This window comes from Hemiscyllium ocellatum, chromosome 23 (assembly GCF_020745735.1).
Source record: "Hemiscyllium ocellatum isolate sHemOce1 chromosome 23, sHemOce1.pat.X.cur, whole genome shotgun sequence".
In the NCBI taxonomy this organism is placed as follows: domain Eukaryota; kingdom Metazoa; phylum Chordata; class Chondrichthyes; order Orectolobiformes; family Hemiscylliidae; genus Hemiscyllium; species Hemiscyllium ocellatum.
Genome location: NC_083423.1, coordinates 43,346,955 through 43,361,753, shown reverse-complemented (window position 1 = coordinate 43,361,753; position 14,799 = coordinate 43,346,955). Strand labels below are relative to the sequence as shown.

At 38.7% G+C, this 14,799-nt stretch overlaps 1 protein-coding gene across 2 annotated transcripts in view; it reads right to left on the bottom strand.

Annotated features, from left to right (window-relative positions):
• Positions 1-14,799, bottom strand: part of LOC132826766 (copine-8) — a 359,716-nt gene that overhangs the window by 53,727 nt on the left and 291,190 nt on the right. For both annotated transcript variants that reach the window (XM_060842950.1, XM_060842949.1), the window contains exon 14: positions 723-769. In XM_060842950.1, coding sequence (XP_060698933.1) covers positions 723-769 — 47 coding nt within the window. The remainder of the gene's footprint in view (positions 1-722; positions 770-14,799) is intronic.

The window sequence follows — 14,799 nt, the reverse complement described above, 5'->3', positions numbered from 1 at the left end:
CAGTAATGTTCAGAGGGCTGGACTAACTTCTGAAGGACTCTTGGCTCATGCCATCTCAGAGATGTTGTGAACCATAGTATACATGAGCAAAACCTTTGAAAAGTAAGTTTCAAAAGGCCCTCTCCTCATGTTGTCCATGCCAGGCTGTGACTCCAACTAGCATAGAGGATCCCTCATGCTCCCATGCTTAACTATGGCACTTCCATGCCCATGCACTCAAGTGAAGATTTCCCAGGGGCTCAGGTGGTTCAAAAGATTAATGGGTTTCTGAAGTTTCAGTTAAGCCCCATTACGTATTCCTAGCTGAGAGCCTAGAAAACCATTCATTATTATTTCTGTCAAATGGAGATAAATCACGTTACCTGTTTTTTTAAAAAATGACAGTTCTCATTACATAAATGTTTGGTGTGTGGGAAAATTTTCTTTTTTTGTTAACTGACAACAAAGCACGAAACAGATTCACTCCATATTACTCAAGTGATTACATGAAGCATTGGTAATCAACACACAACTTGTTTTGTATCATATTTTGCTAATTACATGAATTTGTTGTCAATGAATGCCATTGAACAATTGTGGTTTGTGATAGGAAAAAATTACAAATTACATTTCTGATTACTGAAGGTTTTTACAAATACGTTAGATAGTTAATTGATTTTAAGAAATATTCTGAATTAAACAGAAATAAAACTACATTTTCAATGTTGAATCATTTGCCTTACCATTAGATGCTGTAAAATCAATAGCCACTGTAAAATTGATTTGTGTCCTAAAAGACAAAAGTAAACAATGTTTAATCTACAATGAGTCAAAAGACTTACCAGTTACAAATATGTTTCATTAATTGATACATTATAACTTCTTGCATCTATATTTTGCGGGAAAAGAAACAGTGGTATTAATATTAACTGCAGTTGTAATTAAAATGTGGCAACTTTGCATTGAATCGGCTAATTGTAAATGTGGGAATATTGATTTATAATAATGACTCACTATTTATTCAAATAACACATTTTTGAAAGCAACAAGAATGAAACAAAATATAAAGAAAAACAAAAATCGTTTCATCTTTAAGCAGAACAAAGGTGCATTAATTTTAATATTGTAATTATTAAATAGTATGGACCACAATATTTAGGTTCTGTCATTCAATGATATCAGTTTACTTCATAAAGATATCGTACTATATTGTGTGTTAAGACATCTTTCAGCAATTAGAGAACAATGGAAAAACCATTATACTCATTACTAGAAATATGAAAGAATGAAAATGAGTTGGAACTATAATACTGTCACAAAATTGGTTTGTAAAAATGTTAAAATTGTAAAATGAATTGAAAAGCAGTGCATGGCGCCTTTCAGAGATTGTGCTTTGTTCGTGCTTAGAAGTTTGCAAACATTGTGCAGCAAGCCCCAAAACTGAAACAAGTGTATCAAAAGTCTTTTCAGTTAGCAGGCCTAAGCAACATTTTTACCCAGACAACAGTTTAAACTCAGTCAATTGTTAAAATTTTTTAAATTTTTAAAAAGGCACTTGGAGACTAAGAAGGTGAGAACTGCAGATGCTGGAGAGTCATAGTCAAATTTGCGGAGCAGGAAAAGCACAGCAATGTTGATTTTTTTGGGCATAAGCCCTTCATTAAGAACATCAATTCTCCTGCTCATCAAATGATGCCAGACCTGCTGAGCTTTTCCAGCACCACACATTTCAACTTGGAGACTATGGACCAATTAAATTCAAATCTGTTAGCTTTGAATACCTCAAAACAATCTGATTGTAAAGAAATTAATATATAATCAAAGGTGTAAAAGATGTGGGCATTTGAAAATTAAGGGAGAGCCATCCGCCATCTGAACAGAGAACCAACTGTCATCTGAAGAGTAAATATTGGGCTCTTACAGAAATCTTTAAGCTCTGGTTAAGTACCATTTAAAGGTACATGGCACTCTGAACTAATATTCCTGACACAAGAATTTGTTAGAGAGAGGAGTTTTGGACACCAGAATTCAACGGAGCAAAGTGTTATGATGTGAGATCAAAAGAAGGAAGATTGGAGATAAAGCGGAGAAGACATAGACTGTGTGGACTTGGAGAAATTAAGTTTTAATTTATTGTTTTCTTATTAATTGGCTTTAGATAAATGGGAATTGTCTATATTTGAACATCATTCATTCCAGCAGAATTTAATTCAGTTAGGGAATAGCTAGTAGTTTGGGGGAAATTGTTCAGTTTGATAGCAATTCTGTTCATTTGTTGGAGTTAGGTAAATAAATTGTGACTTGTTAATTGAAGAGTGAGTGAAAGGATTTCATTTCATTTAACCACTCCTTTATAACAGGTTTGGGGTTGAGAGGTAGGTTATACCCCTTGTCACACTTCTGTATCAGATTACGAGGTAAGGTGATCTTTTTTGTGTGTCTTGGTTTTAATTATCAGAGGAGTGTCAAGCTCTGCTCTGTAACACTACCCATTGGTTCAACCTATTGCTCAGGTCCATCCGCATGATGTGGTCATATTACTTTTATTTACCTATTATCTTCACATCATGTCTTCAGGGAGGACAAGGATACAATGTGTCCTATTTAGTTTTGAATAAATCAGTTGATTCCAATTTCTGCTATTGCAGTTGCAAGATAACTTTCACAAAACGCGGAAAATGTTAGAAATACTCAACAGATCAATATCATTTTAGTCTTTGTTGGTGAGCATAAAAGTTCCAGCTTTTCTTATACAATAAGGTGAAAATGAAATCATGAAACCTTAAGTGCTGCCAAAATAAAACAACAGATGTAAGAAATCTGAATTCAGTCAGCCTCAGGCGACTGACTGTGTGGAGTTTGCACGTTCTCCCTGTGTCTGCGTGGGTTTCTTCTGGGTGCTCCGGTTTCCTCCCACAGTCCAAAGATGTGCGGGTCAGGTGAATTGGCCATGCTAAATTGCCCGTCGTGTTAGGTAAGGGGCAAATGTAGGGGTATGGGTTGGTTGCGCTTTGGCGGGTCGGTGTGGACTTGTTGGGCCAAAGGGCCTGTTTCCACACTGTAAGTAATCTAATCTAATCTAAAACAAAGAATTTTAGAAATACTCAAGCCATATAGTACTTCAAGATGAAATAAAACAGTAAACCTTTCTGGTCAATGATATTTGTATAAGAAAATTAATGAACATGAACTAAAATTGTGGTAGATTTTCAGTGCAACTTTACAAACAGAAATTGTTAAACTATTTCGTATACTGGTGAATTTTCACATTATCATCATTTGCCTTTGATATAAATACACACAAAAAAATTATGGGTATAGTGAACACAGAACAGTTGTTTAAATTAAACTGTGCAAGTGGAACTAGAGGAAGCGAGTTCAAATTAGGAACGATCATTTTGGGATTGATATAGGAAATTCACTTTCAATTAAAGATCAAATAATCTACGGAACAAATTTCAAGATAGAACAACTGGGAGGAAAGAAGTGGAAACTGTGGATGCGGCAGAGGAACGGTGTTAGGATTTCACTGGATTGATGAATCAAGATGGAGAGAATGGCTACCCACCTTCGTAATTATGCTACAATCTTGTAACTATGCCAACGTGAATTCCTGATCAGTGCCCCAGTGACTAAGTCTCCGATAGGAGAATTCATCTTCAGATCTATAGTTGTTCTATTGCTTAGGCACTTTATAAATCTTGCACATGATTAAACCCAGCTCATTAGGCAAGACTGACTGCAGCAGATACCCATAATGAATCATATTATTGATTTTTATGAGACAGCACTTGACATGACTCGACCTGACTCTTATGAACTAATAAAATGGAAAGATTCCGTTATTTACTTGACATCTTGAAGAGCAAAATTGTTGAAAAGCTTTTTGGTATAGTTTAATAATAGAAAAAATGGAAATATAAAGAAGCCGTGCTTAAGTTACACTTAAACATCTAACAACCATTTAATTGCTATTTTGAGAGATTATAACTGACAAATGACAAAATTAATTTTCCACTGGATTTTCTATTTGCATAATGGCAAAATTAGGCAGGGATATTTAAACTATAAAAATCTGAAAAGCTTTCACAATAGGTTGCAAGTGGTTGCGCGCAGTCAAGTATTTTATTTCTTAGGTATTCAGAGGTCGGCAGCTAGCTCAAGCTATAGTGCATCACCAGGACTTCCTTTATCCATTTGCTGCCTCTGACCCAGTGAGATTAAACATGAGAAGTTGAAGCAGTAAAGTCCAAATGGATTTCAAAACGGAATAACATTTCTAAGAAAAGAATGACCTAAAACATTCAACGATTTAGGGTCAGACTGCCTGTTCACTTCTCATGGAAAACAATAAAAATTCCTAAAACGAACAGGCATGTTAGCCCAAACAACAATGAAATATCAGGTTGCCTGGGAAAGAGAATCAAAGTGAAGACATAGCATTTGTGGGTGAAGACTTGGAGAAAGTGAATAGCTTCATGTGCTTGGGGGTCAGTGGTAGCAGAGCATCTGGTAGGGAAGTTCTGATGAAAGGAAGAATCTACAAGACAGCTATTGGACCAGTCATGTTTCTTCATCCAAAATATTGAGCAACACTAAGTGAGGAATAACACCAGGACAATATTGAGATGGACGTTTGGAGAGTAATGAGAAAAATGACTATACCAGGGGTGGTATGGTGGCTTAGTGGTTAGCACTGCTGCCTCACAGCACCAGGGACCCTGCTTCGATTCCAGCCTCAGGCAACTGTCTGTGTGGAGTTTGCACATTCTCCCTGTGTCTGCGTGGGTTTCCTCCAAGTGCTCTGGTTTCCTCCCATAGTCCAAAGGTGTGCAGGTTAGGTCAATTGGCCATGCTAAATTGCCCATAGAGATGTGTAGGTTAGGTGCAAAAGTCAGGGGCAGATATAGGATAGAGGAAGGGGTCTGGGTGGGTCACTCTCTGGAGGGTCGGTGTGGACAGGTTGGGCTGAAGGGCCTGTTTCCACATTGTAGGGATTCTGATTCCAGTTCTAATTCATAAGTCAATTCTCATTCACAGTGAGTACATCAAGAGCTCAACATCAATCACGTGAAATACGTTTACAGTGAATTGTAGCACCCTTATTCCCACCTAGATTTCTGTTGCCAAGTCCCTCAATCAGGCAATGGATACCTGACAGCATTTTTCACCCCACTTCCCATACTTTGAAAGGTCTGTGAGCAAACATACCAGTATTTGCTTTTCGTGCTTTGAGTTCACTGGCCACCCAGTCAAGGACTTCAACTGGTAAGGGTCATCATGACCTTCCTGCGACTGACTTAATCAGGACAATGGTGAGAAAGTGGTATAGTCCCCCCTCCTGACTGATCTAAGACCTTACCATGAGAGAAGATATTAAATGCCACTTGAGACAATTGGGAAGTAAAGAATCGTGGACGAGAAAGGGTCAACAATTGCAGCAGTTCAACAAGGTGGCTCACCACCACAAAGGCAATTAGAAATAGGTAATAAAAGCTAAACCACCAGCAAGCCCACATCTGATGAACTGATAAAATAAGACAGACTGTCAGTGTGGGGTGAGGTATCACCAATGGAGTTTATCATGGGAGTGGGAGAGTTCATTCGTTTTGAATCCAAGTAAGACAATCCAGGCCAAATGGACAGGAGATTCCATTGTATCTAAGCATTCTAAAATCTGGGCTCCCAAAGATCTGAGAGACTATTGAGCAGTAGCTCATTGGTGGCTCAATTGCAAAATTGTAGCTTGTAACTTATTCCAATTTTATTTTGCTGACATTTCAAAGCTTTAAGAATGCTTTCTGAGAAATAGTTAGATTTTTCCTTTAACGTTCCCAGGGCTGAGATTTTACACATGGAACGTGCGATTTGAATAGATGGAAGGTCCAAAGCTTAGGAAGCAGGGATTCTTTATTCCAATAGCATTAATGCAATAAGGTTAAATAAAAAGACAAAAAGTGTTTACATGGAGTTTATGTCTGTGGTTTACATCTGGCTGAGGAAATCCTTTGTCTGTCAAGATCCCTCTCCCATCTCCTACCTCTGTCCCTCAAAGAGGAGCCTTCCTCCAGCTTCTCTACTCTATTCTCTCCCTCATCATCACCATGTGCTGCTGGAGCTCCCATTACACACATTTTGAAAATTTGGAGGAGTGCATGATTCAATTATCCATTATTTCTCGGAGGCGGACTGAGTCAAAAACTGGACAGTGAATCAGCTTCACCCCGAAGCCTTTAAATGCATTCATCAATTCAGAATGTGTCTTGGATGCACTCAAGTTGAGAATTTACATGAACACTCTCACACACAGTATCCAGCTGGCGAGAAAATCACATGAAGAAGGAATTGTTAGCTTTGAATGCCTAAGGCCAGCATGCTGGAGTTTCCAATGCTCTTGCACCTGTTCTTTGCCTTCACATCTGGCAAAAATAAATGTAAAATCCACTCCATTAAACCGAAATGCAGGAAACGCTCAACAGATCTGTCAACATCTGAGAATCTTTTCAAGACTCCTGGCAATTCACTCATGAAATTTAAAAGGAACTTGCATTATCTGATAAGGAGGATCAAAAACACAGTCTATTAAAAATGTTTAAACGGTCAGAAAGTACTGAGCAGCAGAGCAAAGATAATTAAGGGACTGATTTTATCAAGTCAAGTATTATTGTTTGTAAGGTGCACTGGCTGGGAAATCATAAGTGGCAGGCCTAGAGTTTCAGTTCCTGGGGACGCAAAATATCTCCTTCAGCACTTCCTGTGAAATAATTCCATAAAGGCCAGTATCCCTTCACCAAGTCATCCTTTATTTGCACATGCTTGGTACAAAACACTGACCCAGCTAACTCAGAGCCAGTTCCTAGTATGAACAGAACCTCAGACACTTCTGTCAGCCAGGCCGCCCTGTTTGAACCAGGTTAACATCCCCATTCAGGGAACTCATTCTGTGAGGACCAGAACTGACTTCGTTCCAATCACTACATCTGCAAGTAATCCCTCCCATTGGAATGACAGGGAACCAAGAGCATATTTAAAATGATCATTACTTATTTATCCAACACAGCAAGAATTCAAGTAGTACAGATCTAGGCTATCATAGATAATAATGTCATTTAATTATCAGAGCATTTCAACGTTTGTCTCAATGTGCAATCAGTTTACCCCAAAATTCCTCACACCAGCTGTGAGAAGATCTCTGAAACAACTTCATGCTCAGATCAGCTTAATAAATACCTGACACACTATGAGAACTGAAGGTTTGTTCTTTGGCAATTCACTGTGTGAAAGTGCCAAAAATTGGTCAGTTCATATTCCAGGACCCAGATCCAACTTTTGAGGCGAAAGGGACTGCTGCATGGTCATTCCAAGGAAAAAAAAAGAACCAACCAAAGTACTTCAAAGAGCATACAAGAGAGATACACACCTGCTTTTCCCACAAAAATCTAGAAAACTGTGTGGTAAAGGATGTAACTTAAGCGCATCTGTCCATCCGCCTGTAAACATTTGTTTAGAAATGCAATCCAATTTCTTACTACTTATAGACACAGATGTGAATTGACATTTCATGCCCACAACCCGCATTCTGTTGAATACAGTTGAATCTATATTCTCCAATCTGCCATCACCTCCAGTCTATCTCCCATTAACTGCTTTTAGACAACTGCCTACATCCAGGAGCATTCTGCCAGAACAATAGCTATAGAAAAACTAGCCACTGAGTGAATTATTTGCAACACTTTATCATGATTGAAATGCTCGATATTAAATGGATATTATATAACACAGACCTCGTTTAGTCATTTTGAGGAAATTACTGATATTGTGACAATGTTGATACTTTAAAAAAGTTAGCTTATCCTGGTTTTTTTTCCCCCAAGAGAGGTTGCAATGGCAGAGATGCCGAACTGGGTACTGAAAATGGCTTAAATAAATAACCCATCAGGACTTTAGGTTTATTTTTGTGACAATGGAAGGGGAGCGGCCAGCTAACACAGACCAGGCTTTCTAGTACTTATTTGTTGTAGCAGTCAGAAGCTGTTTGGGGGTCCCAGAAGGGTTGGAAGCTTCAGTAAATGATTCCTAGCTGCAACTTCCTCTGAAATCTCTCTTGATGTTGTTTCCTCCTGGATTGGAGAACTGCATGTAAGAATCTGAACTTGAATTTACCTTTTTGCTGAGGGTTGTATTTATGGAATATTACTATTTTAAAACAATTATTAGTAATTGGTACTGCATCAATTATTTGGTTAAGTTTCTAATAGTTAAGTTATTCTAAGTTCCTTTTTCTTTTGCTTGTATTTTAACGATAGTGTTTAAATAAATTGTTTTACATGACATTGAATAGTTTGATCAGACGCATTCACGTCTGGAACAAGCACTTCACATCCACATTCAAATAAGGAAATATTAGGCTCTAGGCTACCTTCTTAAAATATTTTGAGGGTGTCTGATCTGGTCTAGTCCATAACAGTATAATAGTTCTTTTCTCAATATCCACTATTGAAAACTAATCAATATCATATTAATAACAGTTTCTCATATAAACTGATCAATGTCCAACATTGCCCAGTTTCATTCTAAAAGTTTAATAACATCAATAGTAAAGTTTAGCTCAAATACATTTTCTTACAATCATCCTTTTTTTTAGGCAGATGTGTAACTTCATTATTTTCCCCTGGGTTTGGATTCCTTTAACCAGTCTCCTTCTTTGGGAGGATTGCAATTAAGAGGATTCTCTGTTATTTACTGAGAGTAAGTGTACTTCTGTGGAATGGGATTGATTCTATAAGTTACAGATCTTCTCCTTTGATAGAATATGCAGCTGCTACACAATCTGCCATCAGTGAACTAGCCAAAAACTGGTGAAATGTGCATGCTTAAGGCTAGTATTCTGGCCACACCTGTGCCAATAATGAAATCTATTGTGAAGATTCCATTGCTCTTATGGGGGAGGATAAATGAGGGAGAATTTGGTTATGATTAGAAAATGACCAAAGGCTCATGGAGTACAATTATTCCTGTCCTATAGACAATGGAGTAAGTTGTCAATTAAAAACAAAATACAGCATATGCTGGAAATCGGAGACAAACACAGAAGGCCAGCGTCTGTGGAGAGAGAAATCAAATTAAAATTTCAAGTCCAGCATGACTCTTCTTCAGAACTGAAATGTGTGGAAAAATGTTTATCTTTAATATTTTTGATAGGGGCAGAAGGCCAGTGCAACAGTTAAATGGGTTGCTAATGGTGGAGAAAGAGAAGAGATGTAAAATAGGTATAAATCTAAATGTGAAAGAGAGAGAATGCTCCTCACAAATTGGAGAACATAAGCAAGACAAGTCTGGGGAGGCAAAGGGAGGGACTGCACACTGCACTGATCAGTGGATGGACAAATCAGCTCAATATCATGAGGGGTAGTGTTATTTTCAAACAACCTGCAGCTCTTAAAGCAGGAGGTGCATTGTGACTGCAAGAAGTAGCGGGAAAATGTAGATCAATGGATACTGATATTTCAAACAATGGCACTGAACTTGTGAGAGATCAAACATCAAGGTTTTCAGAAGCTATATCAGAGGTCTTGGTGGATGCAACGAGATATCCAGTAAGCATGCAGCTCTAGGAGACACTCTGGACATAACACAGATGACACACGAATAAGTAGTGGTGGAAGTCAACTCCAAGAATGGCACTCCAAGGATATGAATGCCATGCAGAAATCCATTCAGCAATCTGATATTTGTTGTCAAAGTAAGGGCATTCATTTTGAAATATCCTACTTATCGTGCCATTAACCCTGTCCTCTGTTCCATTCATTAAACTCCTAACACCTAACGCACACCTCAGATTCCATTTTTGAACATTAGCAAATTGCTTAGAAGCTTTTGCTAAGCAATTTGCAAAAGTGGGCTTATTTCTTATTCCTGAAAGAATCACAAGAAATTTATATATTGTTAAGTGAGTACCAACAAATTACAAGATGACTTCATTAGTTTGGAAACAGATTAGGGTAACAAACTTACATAAAAAGGATGTGTTACAAATGCGTCATTCATAATTCTTAGTTTAGGATATATCTTTGAGCTTAAGAAATGAAAGTATTAATTGCAGGATACATAGGAGAACCTTGGAGAAGAAACTGATAAAATTTGTACAGAGGCAAATCAAACGAATATGTCTAATTATTCTGCTTTCATCTCATAAGGATAGATTAGATAATGAAAAATAACTTAAACAAATGGGGGTGTCATCTTTGGATTTCTTCAACAAACCTGGGAATCTGGAGAGGGGGTCACTGTATCCAGCAAAAATGTAAATGTATATGAGTTACAGAATCAAAGAGTTGGTGTTGAAGTTAAAAAAAAGTTTATATTTCTATTTGAGACCATAATGAAGCATGCCACATTACCCTTGAGCTGGACTGTGGAGTAGAATTTTCCATCATTTCAGTTAACCAGGTGTAAGCTCAAAAAGCGTGCTTTTATAGTTTTGTTCTAGATGAAAGATATACCCCACTGAGTTGGGAGAACCAAAAGGAAACAAAATAAATATAGGTCAGGCCAGGATCTTAAGTAGAGACAATACTAATTTTATTGTCCATTGCATAGGATAGAGTTGTACAGCACAGAATTAGACCCTTCAGTCCAACTTATCCATGCTGACCAAATATCAGAAATTAATCTAGTCCCATTTGCCAACATTTGTTCCAGATCCTTCTAAACCCTTCCTACTCATTTACCCATCCAGATGTCTTTTAAATATTGCAATTGTACCAACCTCCACCACTTCCTCGGGCACTTCAGTCCACACATGCACTACCTTTTGAGTGAAGAGGTTGCCCTTTAGATCCCTTTTAAATCTATCCTCTCTCTTAAAAAAAGAGCATGGTTAGAACTTAAAAAAACACACTTAGCTGTTCCCTTACTGTGAGCAGCTCCTGATATATGTTTCTCCAAGGTCAGCTGTGAATTTCACAATTAGTTTATTTTTCTTACGCCAATGTCTGGGGACACTTGAAATGAAACAGCACATGTAATTAACTCTGCAGGTCCATTGCTCCTTTTTTTTCCACTTCCCACATTATACCTGTTCTCCTTCTTGTTTTGATCTTATTTTTCAAAAGTTCCAAAACAACGCAACAGCTTATATCACAGCAATTACTTCAGCAAGAAATCAAGCAAATCAGCTCCAACACTGAGGAAAACCTCAAAAAACAGTAGTTCTTACAGCCACAATTTTCTCCTGTCTTCCATATTGGATTACCCAGAATCCTTTGAGCCCAGTCGATAATTCATGAGAGGAGGAGAGGTGTAATTTTTGTCAGGCTTAAAGTTAGAAGAGGAAATCTTCAGTGATCCTCACAGATATGTGGTAGATAGCTGTTTGTTGTTAGATTGGAAGCAGTCAGCCTGGAACAAGCAGACAGCTAGCATCTGCCAGGTGTAGGAAGTCAGTCTTGGGATCAGCAACTGTACAGAGGGGAGCAGAGAACTGGAACTTCCTTAGTTTTAAATTGCTAAGCAAAAATGTAGTGAGGCCTAGAATTCGACTATCATGAGGATTTGAAGTGAATGTGGAGGATTACTTAGCCAAAAACTAATGGAAAGTTGCCAATGAAATTTCATAGCTCAGAGAAAAACTGGATCACTAAGGAGAAAACAATGTGACTTCCAGGTGCTGTGGCATAACTTGTGTTGGTCCCTGCAGAAGTGTATGGATCTTTTGAGGGGTCATTAAAAAGTAAAACTTAATGCAACATAAATAGTTATGAACTAAAGTATTTAGCTATTAGTGCTTGCTCTGTTTAATTCTTATGTATTATAAAATTTGTTTCTGTCTGACATAGCTCTGTGTGATAATCATTTGATATTGGACTTCTCTTTGAATATTTATTATTCTTGAAAGGATCGTTAACAACTTTAACTTTTATGGAGTAAACTTTCCAATCAAAATTATTTTTTACACATCACAAACAATATCTGCCATGACCAGTAAAATTGAATCGCATTTTACAATAACATTGCCAATAAAGCAAAACTGCATGAGAATATTGAGGCAAAGAGAATGAGGGCTCTGGACATTTGGTTATCATGAATCGGAAACTGAAATGGACTAGCCATATAAATACTACAAGAGCAGGTTGGAGATTGATAATTCTACACCAAGTAACTCACTTCCAAAAATCTGTCCAACTACCAGGCATAAGACAGGAGCATGATAGAATACTCTCCCTCTTACCTGAATGTATGTGACTCTGACAAGGAGCTTGACATCATCAGGAGGAAGGAACTCACTTGACTGACATTCCACTCACCAGCCTAAACATTCACCTTCTCCAGCGTTATAACAGCACATGAGATACACACTAGCACTCTATCAAGCCTCCTTCAACAGAACCTTATCATAGAATCATAAAATCTCTATAGTGTGGAAGCAGGCCATTCAGTCTATCAAGTCATATTGACCCTCCCTACCCCTACCCTATCCCTGTCACCTTGCATTTCCTGTGGCTAATCCACCTAACCTGCACATATTCGGTCTGAGGGAAGAAACCGGAGTACCTGGAGAAAACCCACGCAGACACAGGGAGAATGTGCAAACTCCACGCAGACAGTCACCGGAGGGTGGAATCAAATGCTAACTACTGAACTATCATGCCACCCCACACCTGCAATTGCTTCCACGTAAATGCAACATAATATCCTGATTTGGATCGACACATCATTCCTTCACTTCAAAAACCTGGATCACCCTCCCTAACCGTACTGAGAGTACACCAGCAGCAGATGGCCTGCAGCAGTTTGAGGAGGTGGCCCATCACTGCCTTCAAGGGCAATTAGGAATGGCAACAAATTCGAGACTTGTTGGTGACACCCTAATTATAAATTTAAGATTGTAACTTGGTGCAACTTGATTAATACAAGTACAAATGGGTTTATCACAAAAAAAATGTAACTTTAATCAGCGTCTAATCCACCTGAGAATAACCTGGGCCAGGTAGTACAGCTCGGAACTGTACTGTACTTAAGGTTCTGCTATTTGCATATTTAAATTAGCGTGATTTTTATCGTATGACTACCCTGATTTCAAGCAACAGTGAGATGATCATGAAGTAAAATGTCGCAAAACTGCAAAGTTCATGCTCATAGCCATTCTCAAGAGCGAAGCCAGGCTTGTGATAGATATCGGAAGCCTCCACTAAAAAGAGGAGAGAACTTCACTACCACATTAAAAAGAGAACGTTCTAAGGCTATGTTATTGTTGGCAGTGACAGGACAGAAATGGGAATCACAATAGCCAAGGATAGAGAAAATCAGACTAGCCGTGTTCACTAAAATATGGAATGAAGTGTTGAAATTGGCTGCTGTCCAGCAATGACAAACACAAGGTAGCCATCCACACAAACTACGTTGTTTCCAAGTCAGTGTCTCAGTAATCTTTCTCCATAAGGTCAATCTCCTGATGGAAATAGTCACAGCCTTGATGCTGAAGCCAACTAAATGGCAAAATGCCCTTTAAAGCCTCAAACATTTCAAAGGAACTGCACTAATTACTTTAAAGTCGCTTTTATCCCAGTCCCACATGACAGCTACATTTTCATGCATGACATGTGCAATTAACCTTGTATTTATTTTTCACTGCTAGCTAAGGGTTTGTCACTGAGATTCCCTCAGAGGCACAGGGAAAAAGCACGATCCCAGGCCAGTCAGGGCGTAGGAGGGAGTAATCAAGGGCTGTCCTGCTCATATCTGCACTCTTATCTCAATGGCTGCAAAGTGAGCATTGATGGCCTTGGCTGCTGAGATTGTTGAGCATCACATCGAGATGGTGCTTGTAGGGATCTGGAGTAACATCAGTTTGAGCTCAGATCCCATCATACAGGAGGGGAGGATGGCCATTTGCTGATGAATTCATGCCAGGACATGTGATCAGTTTCCCTTTGCTCCGATCTGCAACTTTCAGAATACTGGCTTTGGGGTGAGATTTTAATGTTTTCATTGTCATCAGCTTTTTGGTCCTTGAATTGAGACTTGTGTCCAACTTTCATCCTCTGCCAGCAATGTAATTCCCGGAACAAGGAGAACTCGCCTTTGCAATTGCAAATCATTAAGCAAGTAAGATTGCATTTTGTGAACAGCTGGGAAACTGGCAGACCTTAAAAGCATTGCAAAGCAAATAGATTGTTTTAACATTTCAGGAGGAAAATAACCCTTTATGTTATTGTCTCTATTCATGCTGTACGATCATGAGGATTGGGAAAGGAAATGGACAAGAGGATCCAACATGATACTGAATCTCAATCATGATACGTATGGAGAATAAGTTCCATGAATTAGGGCCATTTACATGAATTAATGCAGGCTTAAAGAGAGATAATTTAGTTTCTTCAATGATAAAAATTGAATCTTGTATTTTTTTGATAACATGGTAGTCTTGTCATGTATCACAGAAGCTTTCTCGCCAAGTGGCCTAGCAAGAATCCCCTGCCACATCTTATCACACTCAGTTCAACAGCTACGTGGTGTGGCACCCCCACCCCAATCCAATTCGAGGGCCAGGCAGCTACCTGCCATTCCTGGAAGAACTTCCCCTGGCTGGATACCTGCCAAAAGACCAGAGGCCTGGCACCTGTGCCAAGTGCGCAAGGCCACGGCACACCCAAACAATTACTTACAGTTTGAAGCTGCCCTGCTTTCTAACTGGCAATCTTTACAAAGACTTCTGAGAAGGCAAAAAAATTAGTGCTGCAGCTCTCTGACAGGGCTGTGGAGGTCCTGGAGAAGGGCAGTCCACTTCCTGGCGGACCTTCGAGGAGGTAAGGAGGGCAC